The sequence below is a fragment of the Pseudoliparis swirei genome, chromosome 2 (genome assembly GCF_029220125.1).
Source record: "Pseudoliparis swirei isolate HS2019 ecotype Mariana Trench chromosome 2, NWPU_hadal_v1, whole genome shotgun sequence".
Lineage (NCBI taxonomy): Eukaryota > Metazoa > Chordata > Actinopteri > Perciformes > Liparidae > Pseudoliparis > Pseudoliparis swirei.
This window is the reverse complement of record NC_079389.1, coordinates 11,108,140-11,128,566: the sequence shown is the minus strand read 5'-3', so window position 1 is coordinate 11,128,566 and position 20,427 is coordinate 11,108,140. Positions and strand designations below refer to the sequence as shown.

The window sequence follows — 20,427 nt, the reverse complement described above, 5'->3', positions numbered from 1 at the left end:
AAAAAGCCAGACAGACAGAGAGAGGTCGAGATGCAGCGCCCCTCGGGCGTGCCAACGTGTGGAATTCAGTATTTGTGACGAGATACTTGCAAATAATACATTTCGTGATACATTTTGTTGACATTGGCAAAAACGATAAAGCAGAATTAGTATTCTTTCCAGCTTGCCGTGATTATTTTAGCTTCGACAGCTAATGCAGCTCTGGCGGCTACAGAAAAGGTCATTTTATTTCTCAGAGTTCACGCTGGACAGATTTATCAAATCTGACAGATTTGATGAATCTCTGTGTATCAAGATTTTGATTCTGCTTTTAGTTTCAATAAGATACGATTGAACTCTAAATTTAAATGGGGAAGGCCCGGATTAGATGTCCACTCGAAGCACTGGACCCTCATAGACTTAAATAACATGACTCCTCTATTTAGTTAAACCTGAGTGCAGGAGGAGAGTGTATGGTCTGTCCTCACCATTTTTAGCTCACAATACTTTTGCATCGTGGGTTCCCTCTTTTAACAATCACTTTACAATTTCACAGTGGGATATACACTCGCCTTCTGTGAATCTTTAAGGCCAGACATTGGAACCGTGTGTGTGTGATATACTCTTATCATAACAATTAATCGGTGAAACTAATCTCATTGGGTCAGATGTGTCTATTTGTCTTGGCTCTTTGCATCTGTAAAAGTCGGCGCACATAAAAGACTGAATCAAATCTTGTCTCATGTGACAACAGTATCTGTATGTAGTTTGTATATTAATGTGCAAAGCTAGGTGTCCTTCCCTATTCAGTTATGGCATACAAACTGATAATCCACCATGCGTCCTTCGCTGCTAAATGGTATTAACTGTTTTTAACACAAAATAATATAAGAAGTTCAGTCAGTATAGATAAAGTGAGACGGGCTAAGAATAAACCTGCACTCAAACTGAAAGTGGGTATGGTATCTTATCTGCAAAGTGCTTCTTGGTCTGAAGCCCTATTGGATGCACACTGACTAAACTCCTGGCTTAAAGGCATATAGTGTTTCATTTCATAGTTCAGTTCATATATGTAACCCTGTGACCTACAAATCTTAGCGACCGATAATCCCTCTGTAGTTACGGGCACTTCCTGTAGACTTTAAACACAACTGTTAATGTTTTACCCTTAATCAAACACCAGGCTTTCAGGGAGGCAAATGTTGAATTCGGTGCAGGCACGAGGCTGATGGTACATCTTTGTTTATTTCTTACTCCAGATGTTCATTAACACTTAATTGCTATGGCAAATCAGTGAAAGTGAGACCGTTAAATGTGCAGCGTTCAAAGCAGTTAATGGCTGTAGCTCTGATCAGATGATTGTTGTTACTCAGTGTGCAGTTAGTGCTGGCTGATAATTTCAGAGGAGGGGTGGATGTTGGTGTGATGTAACTCGAGTGTAATTGTTCAAGAGGAAAAGGCAAGGCTCAGTGGAGAAACTGGTTTGTGAGAACTTAGAAGGAAGATCCTCGGCACTGTTAGTTCATTCATAAATCCATGTTGCACTCCGATCTGTCAAGCTAAATTAATGTAGGTTATTTGCAAGTCTATAGCTGGCTCAGTTTTTATTTTAATCTGGTTAGGTTGTGTTGTTATGTCCTATCTTATTCCAACCTTTTAGCTTTAGGTTTAGGACCTTGAGTGAAACTGGGAATTCAGAGCAAAGATTGCTTTCTAAAACATGCCTTGACATTTCTAGAGCAACACTGCTGGTATTAAAAGACACCATTACTGCTGATCCAGCATGCAGGCCTGTGTATGGATTCATTATTCATCAGTCATATTAGAAACGATCAAGAACAAGTGGCCTCAGAGGGTGGATCAGTCTTTTCAAAAATACAGTTCTTTCCCCACGGCCGTCTAATGAGCAGATCAGACTTGTTATCCTTTTTAATTTCATGCAGAGCCATGTGGATAATCCTCCTCAATAACAAACTATCTAGCTTTGCCCCAAGCTAGCTTTTTGAATCAGCCCGTGTCTGTGATATCATGGTTCAAAGGCAAAGGTAAATAATCACATGTCTTTGAGATTAAATATCGGTCTGTTTTCTCAGAATATAGTTTTGAAGAATTTCTCCCTGAAATTGTTTATATTTTCTAAGACTCATGCTACATACATGCCACCACATGTCATGCTTAGAGTCAAGTTGTGATGCTTTTTGTTTTCAGGAACACAGTGCTACCGATGATACCATCCCTATCCCATGGAGAAAGCTTGTGTAGAAGAAACCATTTGAGCCACCACTTTTATTTGCGTCGAATTCCTCTTGTCAATTGCATAAACAATATTCATGAACCTAAGAACCTTTAGGTCACGTGTATTTCAACTGCAGGTTTGAGGTTTGGTTCCTAGGCCATAGTTCCTGGCGTTTAAAGGTTCTGCTTCCGGATGACTCTTCTGGCTCCGGATGGAGTTTGCATTGCTGAATGTTGTTGGAAGGTCAAGCCGAGACCTTGAGGCTGCTATAACTTGTGTGCAGTATTCATCCCGACTACTTAGGCCTTTGGTACTCTTATCCATCTCATTTTACTTTGAAAACTCAGGAAGTCCTTCTATTGCTTAAAATGGCTGGCATTTGACTTTCAAGGATTTCCTTTAAGAGTGAAACTGATGCTGCACTAATGACTGCCTTTAAATAAAGTTTGAAATGCATATTCTTGTGCACTTTTGGTCCCTGTGATGGACACATGTGCTGATTTGGTGATTGATTCTTGCAAGTTGATAGCAAACTACACTCATTTCAAAGGATCTGGACATAACCCTGGTTATGTAGGTAGTTATGCTACACATACAGTGTGTTTGTAATTCTAATGTAGTTGCCTCACCTTTCTTAACTGTAAGTTGGACTTGCTAAAGAATTCTTTCTACCTCGTATTTAAGTCAAAGTAAAGTAAAATGTTACTCGAATGTTTAGCAAGAATGCGTTCATGTGAGTATGTTTAAACCGCTCGCCTGTCAAATGATACAAGCAGGGTGTAGTATTATATTATCAAGTTAAACATTATCTTTACTCTTGATGGTCAGCTATTGGCGTTCCAAGACATTTAACTGCTCATTATAAGATGAAAACCTGCTTCTGTCGGCTCCAAGGTGCGGGCTGTCCTGGAGGCACTTCAAGCTGGTGGACTAGTTACATAAAAATGTCTTTTCTTTTGTTATTTCCCTTCCACTCATGTGAGTGTGAATAACAACCGTTGCTTACAATGGCCGACACTGAGCCTGTGTTGTCCTCCATAGCTACTCCCCACACTTCCTTCTTCAAGGGTTTGTTAGCTAACTTCTCATTGTTTATGGACCACTTGAACTCAGCGTCCAGGCCGGGGCCTGTTTCCTGCACTCAGTAAATGGACAACAAAAGAATAGAATAATATGCCGTTCACAGAGACATTTTAAAAATATCTGATCTCTTTGAGGCAGTGTTTGATAAACTAACTCGAGGGTCCGCCAATAATGAGAATTTCTTTGTTGCTATGACAACAGTGTGGAAATCAGAGTGATCATTCATGTAGAATCTGTTGATCAAGATAGCTGAAAGGGCGTATCAGCTGGCAAGAAATGAACACGCAGGGTAGGAAATAGCTGTTTCCTGCAATCCTGGTGGAGTGGTGAAGTTTATTCGAGCTTAAAGGTAGAACCCAATAGAGGACAAAGCAGGTTTTAACCCACCAACTACCAATGTATGTGTAAAGCTTTCCTGCCAGAGGCATTGGGGTCAAACAATCCTATTTCCGTTCTATATATAGCTTCTCAGATGACTGTAGTATAGCGACATGACCCCATTAAAGACATGTCACATAAGCATTCTCCAGGTGAGAATCATTTCTTACTCACAGCCGGTATGGATTTGAACTCCATCAAGTCAGGAATGACCTGAAAAACATACATGTTGGTAACCCGAGGAACCCTTTAAGCACCCTGGTTTCCAATTGTTCTTCTGTGAAAGGGAAACGTCTCTTCATTGTAAAAGAGCCTGGAGTCTTTTTTTGTTTTGTTGCCGTGATCCGTTCCAAGGTAACAGAAGGTCTACATGTGAAGGTCATAGAGCTGACTTATGCCTGGTTGAAAATGCCAGCCTTGGGGAAGCATCCGTAATCTTACATGGCACTGTCCAAACACAGTGATACGGTCTGCTGTCTGTTCCTACAGTTGCTTGTGGCTTTTTGAAGCCTGTTGAGGACTTTTGATGGCTAGGTGGCTGGTTTCTTGTGCTGTTTCTTCCTGCTTTTGGTGTGTCTTGCACAGAGAGCAGATGTGAATATTGAGAGTATTTTTTAGTCCTTTCAGCCTGTGTGTGTCCACAAAGACCTGTGAGCCACTGTGTGACTGTCACAGCTCTGTTTTAATATTGAGAGGCCCCTTCTTGGAGGCCAGGCTTTGAGGCTGATATCCAAATGCAGCTTAAAAGCACTGTGATGGACCTGACTTTGAGGGCTCTCTGGATACCCGTCTTTCTGCATCGCATGCAGTCCATGAGTCCTGCGAGGAGACTTTCTTACAAAGGTCACAGCTATATCCCCACCACAGCTTAAGCTGAATTGGATGTTTGTTGTGGTGCCTTTGCTATCGTAGGATCCACATTTTCTCACATCGACTTCCAAGAAAAACAGCCTAAGGCCTAGGCAACATCAACACGTACTGTCTGTTTAAAATAATGTAGATTTTAGGTGTGTTTATTCACTGACCTCACGATTCGATTAAATTTCATTTCACCAATGATTCAAATTCACGACGATTCTCTATCCATCACAATGTATTGCATCTTTCATTTTCTATTTTACTGCACATGGCTACTTTTTCAACATGCAACAATAAATCTGAACTCCTTTTTATTTCCAAAGTGCTTTTCAAAGAGCCAGTAATATATGACTAATTGTACAGTTTTCCTAACTTGGTTTACTTCAGAGAAAAAACCTTGTTGTTACACCTCTGCCAAACATTATTGGAATGAGTACAATGATAACGTCATCTTGATTCCTGACCATCTGGGGCTATTGCAACCTAGTGTCATAGTCGTCTGTTCAGTGGGCAAGAATGTGTCAATGTCTTGTGGGGAAAAGTATTCAGACTGTTGTAGTATGTAGCACTGAGTCTATGTTGTGGCTCCGGGAACCAAAGGACTGTTGTTACTGTTGAGCAATGTTCAGGGCTTAATTGTCCTCACCTTGGATGTCTAGTGGAGGCACACCTCGGGATACAACGTGATGAGTGTGGATGATGGCTGATGAGGTGTTGTCTCATTCTCACAGTCGGTCCTGACTCTGTGTCTGGTGGCTGTGATGAGGGGGGAGGGGGTATGGAAGGAATTTGTCATGTTGGCTTTTGATGTTTCAGGAGGGCGTTTCTCATTTCCTTTGGGTTAACCTGAGTGATGTTTATTGTTACTGTGGCGATGAGCAGCCAGCTCCCAAACAGCAGTTAGCCGTTCTACTTGCCACGCAAATGTAAAACACAAAGCCATATTATCCTGAATTACACTCTTCTGTATACATACAGTTTTTGGTCAGGCGGCTGCATTCTTAAGTATTACATTAAATACAGTTTCATAAGTGCTGCTGTGTACTTGATCCTTCCATCTGACCTCCCTGTTATTACATCAATATTTCAAACAAAATAGGCTTAAAACATACCAGACGTACATGACTACATTACAATACATGTTGATTATACCACAACATGAATTAGTTTAAATTGTTACGCTTTGGACAACCTTTACCACTGTCATTTCTTGGTTGATTGTTGTCCTCTAGTCAAAGCACCAAGCGTACAAAGCTTGATTAGTCAGGAAGAGATGTATTTTTCTCTGGTGCAGAGTACTACTTACATCTACTAGGTTGACACTTTAGCATGGTCTTGTTAATACAAGTCTCACATGTCAAGTTCAGGTGTTACTGGGGAAGGGACTTGCCTTGAGAGAGAAGACGACAAGGACATGGTGACTCTGAAAGCACCTGACCTTCCTGATCTGATGACGTAAGGGAAACAAGTTATTTCACAGAAGAAATCAGGACTATTAAATCATCTCCAGAAGATGATGGATCAGACCTAGAATTGCATTATGAAGCCTCTCAGGGGGGATATTGACTTAATGTTTGGCAAATTAAATGAAATCAGTTTTCACTACAAGCTGATTGAAGGGCATTGATGATATACTATTTGAAACCGTGGCCCTGCCTCCTGCCGTGGCCCTGCTGGTGCCGATGTGAGGTCCTGGGACAGGGATGTCGTATGTGTACAGATTGCAAAGCCCTCCGAGGCAAATTCATAATTTGTGATTTTGGGCTGAACAAAATGAACTGAATTTAATTGAACAGAGCCAAATAAATTGAAGATGACCATGTGGACCAGTTCCAGACATTAAATATGGGGTAACATAGGGCTGGAGAGTATGATGGGCTCGCCTTGTGTGTTGCGCTGCTTTGAGAATGCTCTCATAATCTTGAATACGGCTCGGTGGAGTTAACCTCATGAATTGTAAAACATTTTGAGCAGTCAAGGTAGGCTCGAGGTACAGGGCCTCATCGGGGATTTGGTCCCTACATCTCCACCTCCAATAACAGGTCCAGAAGGGGCTCTGCTTCATCATGTTTCATCTGACACCATCAAGGAGGAAAAGGGCAAATCGATAGCCTCTCTGTCAGCAGCAAAGGAGGACCTCGATTTTTATAGCCTGGATTCTGGGGTTGAGAATTCAGTGTGTTGTGTTTGCAGTAGGCTTACCCTTATTTGGTTGAAACCATTATTTTCATTGGAAAGATTGCTCCGCTGCTATTAATACAGCAAGTTAGCAACCTATACTGTGTTTAGAGGGTTAAAAACCCAAAATCCCACACAATTTAGTGCTTTAACTATTGCTGTGTTTATTTCAGTATGTTTTTCTCCATTGTAAATTGTCATAAAACTATAAATAATTCCAAAGTAAAACAAGCACATCAAGGCATATCCAGACCGGGCCGCCAGTTTCACAATGGATTCACAATGCGCACGAGCTCGGGAATATCCATGGAAAGGGGTTGAAACAGCCAAGTTCATCCACATAGCATCAATTACATGTGGAATTCAAGGCATTTGACAGAGTGCATAACAAGATAGGAGAAGTTGTCCTTTTCTGTTTAAATATTAGAGCATTCTTTCCATGAGCCGCTCACTGATGACCTGCAGGATTGGGAGTGCTGTGGGAAAACTCCCTGGTGGGTGCCAGCTAAGCAGGATGAAATGCGGATATAGACTGTTTTTCCATTGCTGTTAGAATTTCGAGGACACATTTTGCTTTGTTTGTTTAGTTCTGGGGAACGCAAATACTTGCATTTGAAGGTGTTTTAATTGTTTTCTTATTGACAGGTGTGTAGAGAGGAAATGGCCTCTGTTTGCTGGATAATTGGTACTGTTTTGGATGAGGGACAAAAGAAAAATTTCTGTTGTTTTGTCGTGCTTTGAGTGACTGAATTTGTGTCGTTTTCTCCCAGGGGCCTTAAAGAGAGGCTTTCAGGAATCTTGCCATGTTCAAGGCAGTGCTGAAGAAGAGCAGAGATGGAGGCAAAGGGAGCAAGAAGGATTCAGGTATGTGGAAGATCAGGAGGAGAAACGTCACGCTAGGCTTCTTGAAACAAACTCTCCGCAGCCTAAAGGCTTCGGCACACATTCTATTCTGAGGCAGATAGATGGACACTTCATATCATCCTGCTTTCATTTGTGAAAATGGAAACTATAAGGTAAACAGAGAACTTAAATACAGGTAGGGTGACAACATAGCAGTGGTACAGCTTAACAAGAAAATGAAGTTCTTAGTTTATTACTCAATTGTAAGCACTGACCATAAATCAAATTACTTTAATTAAGGATGTGAGACAGTACAGATATGAAAGTGTTGCTGCATGTTTTGTTTAAAATTTGCACCGCAAATGAGTACAACAGGCTCAGTAATGGTAAGGACCTCTATCGTCTGTGTTGGGAGGTGTGCAGCAAATGAACTTTGTCGGCTCACAGAAGTCCAGCATCAGCCCACTACGTCTTTAAATCACTCAAAATCCATAGAACCACTATTACGTCTACACCTTTTGATTCAGAGCAGGATATAGTCCAAGATTCTTTGATTAGTTTTTTATGATAGAAACAACTCAGCCATTGTGTCATATGTGAACAGATGTTTTCTTTTCCTTTGGAAGTCTGTCGTATTGCCCAACATGACTAAACATGAGTCACGCTCAGCAATACATTGTGGACTCGTCTCTTGTTCATACAACCTCCCCCTCCACTGTCTTTACATAGCATACAACCATTTATACGTATACTGCATCTACCAGCCGAGACTCGATTTACGGCCTCAGGACTGGTTTTAACAGGCAGCATCTGGTTCAAACGGCAGATTCATATCTCACACGTGTGCTCTTTAGTTGTCTGCTTTGATTGTTTCACTCAACACTTAATGCTAAATTGAAAGGGGAAAAGATCACCTCCCGTCATCTCCACTGCTCTTCAGCCCAGTACAAAGGGACAATTGAGTAGTGTGGGCTTGTATTGTTTTATATCAAGTTGTTGCAACCTGTTTCACATGTATGAATCACTCAGACATCCACACTATACACTTAAACACAGGAGTTTCTGTGTGCACTTGAAGGCCGGGAGCAGCGGAGTTTTATGGCGGCATACAGCTCCTTTATTCCAGCCTTACTCTCCCAGTTGGAACCCATCCATCAAGCTAAAGCAGCTCTGTCTCCCATTCTCATGCTGGGACAATAACATCGAGCCACTCGTCTCTGTTGTTCGGGGCTCTTAGGACAGATGAGAGGTCACAGAGATACAACAGTTAGCAGTGGCCACATTGCCACACTGGCCACTACTGCATATTTGTGAAAAGATGTTTTGATGGTCAGACCCATTAAAATGTATTGCAAGTATGTTGGCAAATCACCTGCAATATTGGATTATATACCTTAAAACATTTTGATTAAAATATTGATGAGTTATATATTGTATTTGATTCCATACGAACACCTCCAGTAGGTTATTTTTATTAGTCAGGTATAAAATACGTTTCATAGTCATTTGCATTAAAAGTTTTAAATTGCGACCCTGTGTTTACTTTTCTGTTGTCCTTGAAGATGAGAATTTGTTCGTAAATTCAGATCCTTCCTGGGATCTGAAAGGAGATTTGCCAGACAGAAGCCCTGATGTGGAAGGCCGTGTTAATCAAATTGGGATACACTGCAGTGTAGTTGATGGTGTCTGAGACAAGATGGTACCATGTTGGACATAATCTATTCACTGCTCCTTCTGTAAGGGTTCATTTAATTCTGATCCCAAAGGCTTTGGGAAATAATGTTGTTTTGAAAGTAAATGTCTGCAGCATTGTTCTTTCGTTCATTATCTATGGTTCTATCTTTCTGCCATTTTCAAAATTGGAATATGGACAAGGGTTTGTTTACTTTGGTTGATACAGGTTTGTGTATGACAGCTGGTATTCATCTTACCAGCTTGTTTGGGGGTTTTTTTGCAGATGAATGACATTTTCATTCATTAGTCAACCACATTGTGTTGGTTCAGACGTATGGCGTATCAGACTGTACAGATTTTCCTTCATTCAGAAAGACCAGATGTACAGAGTCCTTGTAACTTCTGCTCAGCAAAATATAAAAAAATCAGTGGGAGGAAAGACCTTATTATGGTATAATTGCAAGATAGCTCAGCATATGTTGCTCATGACATGGTGGCAACTTTAAAGCAGTAAAGGAAACTTGGCCCCTACGCGAGATACCACTACAGTCTCTCCTTTGGGGTCACCCCATTGCCAACACCACAAAACACACAGTTTGCTAATTTAGTCCTCTCCATCATGTGCTCCTCCTAGATCCTTTCTCTTCCTCCTATTTCTCGCTTGCCTCCTCCAGACTAAGTCTGTAAGGAATCTGTTTGGCATTGGCCTTTTTAATCCCGTTTAAGCACTTCTTTTTCTTTATGGTCTGCCAGTCCGGAAGTGGGATGCTAGTTTGCTTTGGCCTGTGGGCTTTGATGTCAACATTTTTTGAGAGAGGTTACATTGCAAGTAGGTTTCACTGCTGCTAATAGATTTGGGACCTGGAGGCACAAGAAGATGATTATATTGTAAAGAATCAAACGGTGTTTTAATTGGTGTTCTCTTTAATGAAACAGGCGCCTCAGATTTGACCGCACATTTCACCTATGACTTCTCATTAATTCACAGCAGTTTCTGGTTTGTAGTTCATTATAAAGAAAATTGCTTTTTCCAAGTTGATAGAATTGTTTCAGGACAGTTTACTGTCATAAGGACAGTTTGTGTGAACGCATTTCCTCCTGTTCTCCTCTTGACCTGAAGAGCCTATAGTAATTATAGGCAGCAGAAGTGCTTTTGCGGCAGTTTCTGGATGTTATTTGCTGGAAGGGTCCTACATGCAGACTGTGCTCTCAGGCAGTCAGGGCCATCACATCAATTGTGTCTTTTTTTCAGCTTGAATTATGGAAGTGAATATGAGGGAATATGGACGAAATTGGATTACGGGCAACTCAATTGGTGCATGCCAATTTATTATGTTTTGTTGTTTTAACCTTGGTTGCTTTTTTTGGTTTTTCATTATTAATCAATAATACCCTTGGCCCATTGTTGACGCTTTTGGATTCAATTCCTTGTTCACCCTCCTTTTACCTTTATATTTACTAACATATTTTCCTTTTGGCCTAATTAAAATTTCCCTTAAAAAATTAAAAAATTATTAAATTTGTTTTGTTTTCCAAGTTTAAGTTGAGCTTGTTATGTTTTGTTTTGTTGACTACTACCGAACAAAACATTGAAACATTGCAAATTAAAAATTTAAAGGGGAGGGTGGGGTATTGATTCGTTGAAAAATAAAAAAAAACTACTAAAGGTTAAGTGAAGTTAAACTTAAAACTCGGACAAATCCCTTTGACTTGAAACACTTTCCACCAGGATTTAATTGTCTTCTAGACGAAAGTGGTATACGAGTCTTTCTTTTTAAGATCGCTGAGACCTCACTGTCTTGAATAAAGTATACTGCTACCTACAGCTGCTTCTGTCCTGGGAGTTTCTTCAGTCAGTATCTGTCCATAATGTGACCCACAGAAACAGCATCTTTGACTCAGATTTAACTGCTGTGTGTACGTGTGTGTGTGTGTGTGTGTGTATCTGTGTGTGTTGGGTAATGTCTCTGAAGGCCCCCCCCAACCTGAGATGACCACTTGATGAGCTCGGTGGCTGGAGGCAGCTGCCGGACTGTTGTCTGTCTGTTGTGGGTGACGCAGTGTTAATCACACGAGCATGCGTTGTCGTGCACTCTTTGAGGCTGATAACAGTTTCAGCTGTTTATTACACCTATCCCCAACACACACACAGGTCATGTACACACAAACGCAACCGCAACCGCCAGTTGGCAGGGTTTGTCGTCGTTTGTTTTCCAGCACGGAGACAGAGTGCACCTGTCTGTACGGGAGGCAGGAGTCCTGCTGTTGACCTGCCTGCACACAAAAGAGGTCTCGACCCTACAAATCCGATGTGAGTTCCCAGCAGTGTATCTACAGGGGAAATAATTGTCCCCTCTGGCATGTTGTCAGCAATGACATGGGGTTGTCAAAGAACAGTTCAACTAGTTTAATCATTACTATCAGAGGGAGGGGCAAAGGATTTCTGCAATTCTTTACGCTGGCAGTTTCCTTTCACATCGGCAATTTAATAACAACTACATCTGCACCAAAGTCCCATTTAAAAGGTGACCGATCGGTGTTCTTTTCAAATGCAACTTGGCGTACAGCTGAAGATTGTGAACATGTGACCACAGCGGGGAAAATATAATGAGAAGCCACTGACTATACGAAGACTCTGACAACAACATGTTCCTGATTCGCTGCCTCTCACAATTATTTGAAGTCTGTTTTCGTTGTCAAAGGTTACACTTTTGATTCGGGGAACCTCATTTAGATTTCCGAAAGAAAAGTGAAATATAAAAGGGAGTGTTCATCATGTTAAGGACCCATTCACCAACTAATGGTGTGTGTTTATGCATGTGTGCGTTAGCGAAAGAGCCTTCGGACCTGCACTCTGTTGCCTCAGCTGTGGTGGTGAGTGGTACATGCTGCCTCTGCAGTTTCTGTGACTCTTTGGTGTTTTCACATGAAACAGGGATTTGTTGCAAAGGGTCAGACAACAGCAAATTGGTCAAAGAAGGACTTTGTTTGTAGGAATGCATATGGTTCTTAAAATTTCAAGCACTACAATGATTATAGAGTTATGATAAACCTGAATGCCAAATGTACTTCAGGGGTTGGACTCTAGCCCTGCAATAAATTCTTCCTTTGTGAGGCTTATAATGCCCAGCTTTTTCTGAGCCTGCGAGTGGAGTGTTGATGAAGCAATAGTTAATGTGGTTGTGGTTTAGTTGGGCAGCTGACAATACAGATTTCTGTAGCCTTCTTTCTGTTTTCAATACTGTTCATTCACTCTCTGTGGCGATACAGTTAAATATTACAGCTGACATTGCAGAGATTCCTTTCCTGTTGTCTTTCTTCTTTCTCTTTCAGCTGCCCTCAGGGGTTTCACATGGGGAATTTTTACTGTTATTGGAAGCATCCCTCAATAAACAATGACAACAGGTGGTTGGGCAGGTATTTACCCAAACAAAAGAATTGCTTTTGATGGACAGTTGTTTGTCCAAACAAAAGCTTATTTTTGTATTGGCAAAAGAGCAATTATAAAATTGTAATAAAATGTATTTTTGTCTTTTTGACAGTTAGTGCAGCTAAACATTTTTTTTTCTTCCCACAAACTTTTGTTGCCCAGGATTTTTTGTATCAGAAATGGAGAAGTTTTACCTTTGTTAAAATGTGATTCATAATTAACGACATGCTGTTCTTTGAGGACCCTCAACAGGCTAGCTTTGACAGTTTTCTCTCACCCTTTGGTTTCTTCAATGTGTGCCAGCCACTTTGCCAGTTAGATGATACATTTTGTTCTGAAGCCAAGGGATGGGCTTCATGTTACTAATCAGGTTGTCTCCATTTTTTTAAAGAACTCTGTTTCTAGTCTGAGGTGAAGTCCTCCAACATCACTGTTGGAAAGCTAAACCGGATGCAGGACCACAGTGAACTCTCTCCCAGACATAAAGAAGGTGGCCAACCATCCCCTCAGACATTAACAAACACTACTCAGTGCAGAGTCCACACACTGGTTCTTGTGTCAAACTGCTTGTGTTAGTCTGGTTCTTCTCCATGAACAGCTGGGTGGCAGTATCCTCTCTAGCCATATCTACCGCATCCATTTTGAGACACGCTCCCTCCTTGTCATGTGGCTTGTCAGGAAACTTAAAGAAAACTCCCTCACTGTGTTCTTCTGTTGTGGGTGGACATTTTAACATGTACTTAGGAATACTGCTCTTGTACCAAAAGTGTGCTCAGAGTGAGTGTGAAATATAATGGTGTCGTCTTTGGGTGAAACTGCATGGTAACAACAGCAAAGGAATAATTTAGCTAGTGAAAGGCAGTGCTTGTGTACCTAATAATCTTGATACTAAAGCACAGACACCAAAAATACAATGTAAAATTTGGTGTCGCAAAAATTAAAAGTTGTAAGTGCTAAACCAAGACAGACAGAGAGACAGACAAACAAACAAGATGTTCTAAGTCAACCACAGGATGTCGAGACCACACACACAGTATGTGACCTGTACAGGAAGACACGCTCCACGTTATGCCACACACATGCATACACATGCGGATAGAGAGCGAGAGAGGAATGCAACCATAAGGTGCATTATTAACATCCTTTGATTAACCATAATAACTAGTGCTCAGACCAGAACCACGGACTCCTTTTATCATCAGCTCAGGGTTTTCCTTTTGGAAAACATGAAGTACTGTAAAACAACTCTTGCAGCTACAGTGGTCGGGTTTGCCGTCAGTTTACCACTTGAGCTTTTAATTGTAAGTATTATGTGATAAATAGATCTTTAAATTACTGAAAAAAAACATAGGGTTATATCTAGGTTACCATTCTATAACCCTCTTGTAATTTTAATTAAAAGAAAACGGGGCTGACAATTGTGAAATGGATTTTTGGACCATGTTTGCTATTTTTGCTTGCAGTCATGTTTGTCTAGATTTCCATGCCCAGACAGTTATGGTAGGATTTAAGATTGGAGAAAAAAAGAATGCACCTGATCTACAAAGGAGCCCATTGAGTGGGTATCAAAGCACTGTGCAGCCAGCAGGCAACGATTAGCAGGGCGTAGCTCCAAACCACATCTTTCACACACACACACACACACACACACACACACACACACACAAACATACACAAAAACCTCAGGTGTATGCATAGTTGACACTCCATGTCTGTAAAGCAAAATCAGGGCTCTCAGGAGGAGTGGACCTGGTCAGTCAACCTCACTGTTTTCTGTTTGCAGAGACTTTGAGAACAAACATTAGCACCTGGTTACATTTCACTTTTACATGATCACATGACTAAAGGAAAAAGGCTATTAAGCTCATTATTTTCTGATCACATTTTATGTACAAAATCTGCCTCTGGTTGCCGACCAATCCTAAAAGGTTTCTATGCTGCCGAGCCTCATTGTACTGATTTATACTGATCTTATGGTGCCTTTTATTTTACATGTTCACAAGAAAACCGTTCTAAGTACTTAGCTTAACATGAATAAACGTTTTTCTGACAAGGGACCATATTCTATTAATTATTAATTATATTAATTATTAATTGTTTTCTTGCAGCTTGAAGTCAAACATGGTGGCATATTAGGTAACATCAAATGACATATACAGTTTTAATTTCACATCTCCATTCAGCCTGACATTGTGTTAATTTGAAGCTTTTTTTTCTTCTCTGGTTATATTGTTAATTTGCCATAAGCAATCAGCAGCAAGTGACTTATCTGTCTCGCTGGTGGTTGCTGGGAGCAGTTTATGTTTTTCACATTGATTTCGGGTTGATTTGAGGAATTCTGTAGGTTAACCTACAATAACCTTTACAGCTACTTCAATCTCATCCACGCTTGTGTTCATTTGCATATCACTAGTTTTCACTAACGATTTTTCCCCAGAACGAGTACTTGGTTTTTTTCTGGTAATATGAAATAGGAAAGTTTGGCTTAAGAATTCTACTGTACTTAAATCTATTGTTGTGGCTCATTTCAGTGTTAATGAACACCATTTTTCTTATAGGGGTTGTTTCAATTTGAACTGAAATTTGAATCTCAATCACCCTTTCTTGGTTGATATTCAACCAACAGACATGCAGAGAAGCCACATGCATTAGGTAATAGTCAAATCTGGCACTGCTCTTCTTGCCCAGTGGCTTCTGATTGGGAGGTATTTGGAGAAATGCTTCCATGGTTCCCAGTGGTCCACTGTCCACCCGAGCAGCCGGTGACCGCCCTCCATTACCCTAATTTGGCTCTGGTACACTCGGCATCGATGGTGCCTCTGACCTTGGAAGTGTGTGCACAGCAACGAAAATTAATCCAAACAAATACACAAGGACTCGATGGAAGCAGGGGTGGTGTAATCCACCACACAGCAACACACCAGTCACAGTCCCCCTCTTATCCCATCACCCATCCATGTGCAAATTGTTTTTTTGCCACTTCAAAGAGGAGGAAAAACAGTTCATCAGTTAACATGCCAGGGTGTTTTTAGGTTGTCTTTGAAGTGGCGATAGTGGCTGCCACGGCAGTTCTTTGGCTGGAGAGGTCAGCAGGCCACTGTTTTTTTCTAATTACAGCGTGACCTGCCTGGGCAGACACATTCCTCCTGTCTGATTTCCTGTTTTGCTTTCATACCTTTAACATAATTTGCCTGTGATCTAAAGAAGCACTTGAGGTGTCCCTTTTTATTCAGAAGGCTACGCTGTCACCAACAGGACGAGCTGTTTATAGCCTTTCTTCTGTAGTTGACTTTGATATTTTTTCAAGAATCTTGAAGGTTGTGCTTTTCTCATTTATTGCCATTTCTCTCTATGCAGATACCAAATCATGCTGTCACAGTCTGACTATCAGAAAAGTCTGTGTGGGTGTCAGTGGAGACCTCTGTTTAGACGTGGACTTTGGGGCCCCTTTCTCTCTCCTCTGGGCTCCTCCTCTGCGCTACTCTTTTCTGAAGTTCGGAACACAGAGACTCTTTTTTTGGAATTGTGCCTGCGATGAATGTCTTGCCATCCTTCGCTCAGGAGGGTTTGAGACCCTGAACTAATGACCTCGGTTCCTTTGTACCCAGCCTCAAAGAAACAGGAGATAGTGCTTATTGCAAGACCCATTTGCACATTTATTCCCTCTTCATATTTATTCATCTCATATTTTTAATGGGGCATTTCAAATCAATATTCCTTTGAAAATTATTGGTTAAGCTTACTTAGGTCGAAAGGGGTTAGAGCAAGATAGAAATGGCATTATGCTGGACTTTTGTTAGAAGCCTGTTTCGTGACGGAAGAGGTCATTAACTATTTCTTCCCTTATTAATCATGACATTTACAATCATGAGAACATTCAAATGCTCATGGTTGAAAAAGAAGTTCCTATCAGCCTTCTGAGTGCATGAAATGAGGCAAATGTGATTGATGCTAAACTCACACAGATTCGCCATTAACAAAGATTTTCAAAGATGGTACAAAGCTTGCAAGATTTTCCCTGGTGCGTGTTTGCTTATGGGATTAGGCTCTTTGGAAGGACCGGCCAGCCTTTGTGCCACGTCCTCGTCCATTTGACGTGACTGAACGGGCTGTTGTCCAGGGGTTAGTGGTGTTCTCATGACCTCACCTGGCCCCAGCAGAAGCTCTGCCTAATGATCTGTGCTAATGGCAAGACCAAATCTGTTGTTAAACCAGATCTCCATGGCAACGTCGGACTCCAGACCACATTGCACTTTTGCCTGGAATCAAATTCCATCTCTGTCTCAGAGCTGCTTTATCCATATTTTTAAAAGAAAGGAGTAAACTGAATTGGTGGAAAGCGCAAACATTTAGACACATCTGAAAATGTGGGACAACTAAAAAAACACATTTCATCTGGCTGCATTTGTGACTCCTCCACCTTGAAGCAAAGTGGCCCCAGTGCTGTGTTCCTGGTGTTCACATGATTGATCATAGTATGGAAAAGTGTGCTCTGTAATCCATCATCCATCTGTCCTTTGTCTGGACAGTACCAGATGTCTGTAGAGGACATTCATGTAATTAACCCCATGTACAAACCCATGTGAGGAATTTTATGGTTTACTGTTGCATCAATGCAGATGATGCTCACCAACTATTTAAAGAGTCTATGTAGCAGTGTTTTTTTTCTCCAAAATTAAGACCTGGTCATTGAGTTAATTAATCATCAATATGTGCTTCGACAGTTCATCAGAGATGCAACCAGAAAAAGCATAAAAACAACATTAAGAAACATACAAAAAGAAAAGATGGATTGTTCGTGTAATGCTGAGCGCCACTGTTTTCACCCTTTCTTTACACGGCCTCAATTGTTGTAGGTATGCACTCGGATATTTAAAGAATGTAAAAACTCATGCCAAGTACTTCAAACTTAGTTGAAAAGTGTTAAAGCTCGGACAACAGCTGACTCCCTTGCACTAGTCAAAGGGCTTTGATTAAGATTAGGGGCGTCGGATAAAAACGGATAGGAGGAGAGAGGTGTGTTTTCCCTTTCGTGTGGGGGTGAACAGTTTGTCCCACTTTTGGTGTCTGGTATTGAGGAGGCCTGCAGAGAGACATTCATACCGGGACCTCACACACCATTCTGCTTGCATAAATATCAATAACTCTCCAGACAGGAATGTCAATGGTGGATCTGCCATAATTTATTCTAAATCTCTGATGAAACAAGGTCACGCCCTTGGCAATTCAACATTTCATGGATGGTTAAACATATGCATGTGTGCCCTTTGTCTATAATATGCAAACATCAAACCTCAAAAATCTATTTATTCATTTAGTTATTTGTAATTGTACTATGTATTTAATTGGTTATTCTTTATTAGCTTTCTCATTATTAGTTATCTGTTGAAGATGAATCTAATCTAATCTAGACACCATTGTAGCACCCCTGCCTCTGCATAGACTGTTCTCAGGTAGTTTATGCAGTTCATCTGTTTTTGGAGCAATATCCTCTTACTCAGTGAGAATGGTCTAATTAAAATATGCTTCACTTGACTTTTGTACGATTCTGTAGCACACTGTATTTCTCTTCTGGCGGTCCCTTTATTGGTCTTCCTCGTGCTTTCCTGTCGCATATCTGGACAGTTTCCCCATATCCACTTAAATCGTCACTGCTCCTGCTCCTCCTCTTCCTCCTCTCCCCAAGACACACCCACCCCTCCCTGTCAGCCTCTCCTCCCCTGGGGCCGGTGGGGAAGGCATTCCAGAGCTCAGGCCTCTGCAGAGTCACAACGGAAGAGAGAGGCAGGCAGAGTCTTAGTGCTTAGTGCTTAGTTTCTTGTTTTGCCGACAGCATCTTTGCGTTTGCATAAAGCAGCTAATTTGTTCTCATTGTCAAGTGTGTGTGAATCTGAGTTGAGGGGTTCAGAGCTGCAGGAGCTGTTCCTGTTTCTGACACGCTAAAACTAAAGACCCTTAGTTGTTTTCCCTCCTCGGGGGCCACCAGCATAGATGTGTAATCCTCTGAAATCCCGAGGAGAGTTGCTCTCGACACTCGACGAGTTCATGGAATTTGATTGCTGCAGACAGAATTGACATTTCATGGTAGAAAATATGCCCACAGGAGGCATGTGGAGCCGTCTGTTCATATACTTAACATCCAATAAACAAGAGGGACAAGAAAAGAGAATCAAACGCTGCAAGGGAGAGATGTCGTATTAGTTGCCTGTATACTTAATTCTGCACCAGCAGTGAAGCCGGGTGGTCAGCGACGTGCACGTTTATACAAGGGGAAAGAAAAGTGTGTGGCATGTGTCGTAAGAGACACTTGGTTTATTTTATTATTAATCATTTAAATAAGTCTGTGTTTCATAGCCTTTTGTCAGGCTGCCTTGTACAGTATTTAAACTGTTTCTGTGGCTACCGCCGAAATGGTCTAAAATAAGAATGGCTCATGGGAAAATAACTGATGTCTATTTCCCAGACTGTCTGTATGACTTTGATTAACAGTCGTTTGTCTTTTAAATGTCTTAAAATATTGACTAAGTTTTGAACCATCTTATTATCATATCTAATTGTTCCTTCTTCATCAGAGACCACTTGTCCCGAATACCTTCCCCCCATGCTGTATTCCTTGTTGTCTGTCTCTCCTCCCTGTGGGTTGCTGTGTGTTAACCACGACAGCTTTTGTGCGACTGTCACCCTGGTCTCGGAAGTACACAGGGAATCCACATTGGCACTCGGTCTAGCGGGAGAATTCCTCCTTTGGTGGATTGTCCTCCGGTCATCGTGCTTTGTGTGTCGACTGAAAGAATCTGCATTCATTATCGCCGTTCTCCATTTTCTCTGTTGTCCACTAAATGAACTGGTGGCAAGCTAATAGAGTATTTGGGTGTGTTTACAATATATGTTTCTGGAGAGAAAATATAATGGTATCATGGATCATATTGTTGATATAGACTTTTCCAGTAAAACCAGCTTCTGCAAACAGTTTTCACAGTGTTAGTCGTCCTCTTAGTGGCAAGCCAAGCGGTTTGCATTGAATGCGATGGGCAGTGGTCAAACTATTATTCTGTCTTTGGCATGTCAGGGTTTTTGAGACGTTGCTACATCACAGTCTTGCAGTTTGGAATCTAACTTCCCTATTAAGAAAGGTGCAGGGATGTAGGTCAAAAGGTCAATTTACTTCATCTAACTCTCAACCTCCCCTTCTCTCGGGTTAAACACAGGCCGTCATTTTCCAATTTTTGCAATATGTTTTATAGCATTATATAGTCTACTCTATAGCTTGAACAAATGATATTGTCAATCTACAACGGCATGTGAGAGCGAGAGATAGAGGTGGGATTTCTTTCAGAGACCCCCCCCCCCCAATAATCCTGTTGAGGTTTTCAGGGGGTCTCGAGTGTCACTCAACACTCAGACCCCCCGAGACCCTCTGGATTTTGCACAATGTGTGGAGGCCCATGCCACGGTGTCTCGTGGGAGTCAGCGTTGAATGTTAGATGCCAACTTGACAGGTTTTACTCGAGACACCATGAGCACAATACGACCATAAAGATATACTTGGGCTGTAATGTAATGCGTTTCTGTTATTTTGGCCACTCCTGTTAAGTAACCTTTTGTAGTCTAGTGTACAGTTTACCACAAAGTCATATTATTTGATTGGACAGTTCAGGCTGTCTCTGTTGGACAATGGAGGGGGTCTGTGTCTTTCACAGGGGGATTGCATTCCCTCACAAGGAGCGACCGATCACATTTCACTGCACAGATTTACTTGAGAGGCGAA

At 41.3% G+C, this 20,427-nt stretch overlaps 1 protein-coding gene across 3 annotated transcripts in view; it reads left to right on the top strand.

Annotated features, from left to right (window-relative positions):
- The window catches only part of tanc1b (tetratricopeptide repeat, ankyrin repeat and coiled-coil containing 1b), a 98,097-nt gene that overhangs the window by 2,962 nt on the left and 74,708 nt on the right, over positions 1–20,427 (top strand). For all 3 annotated transcript variants that reach the window (XM_056422893.1, XM_056422883.1, XM_056422874.1), the window contains exon 2: positions 7,483–7,576. In XM_056422893.1, the coding sequence (XP_056278868.1) occupies positions 7,516–7,576 (61 nt within the window). In that variant the 5' untranslated portion in view covers positions 7,483–7,515. The remainder of the gene's footprint in view (positions 1–7,482; positions 7,577–20,427) is intronic.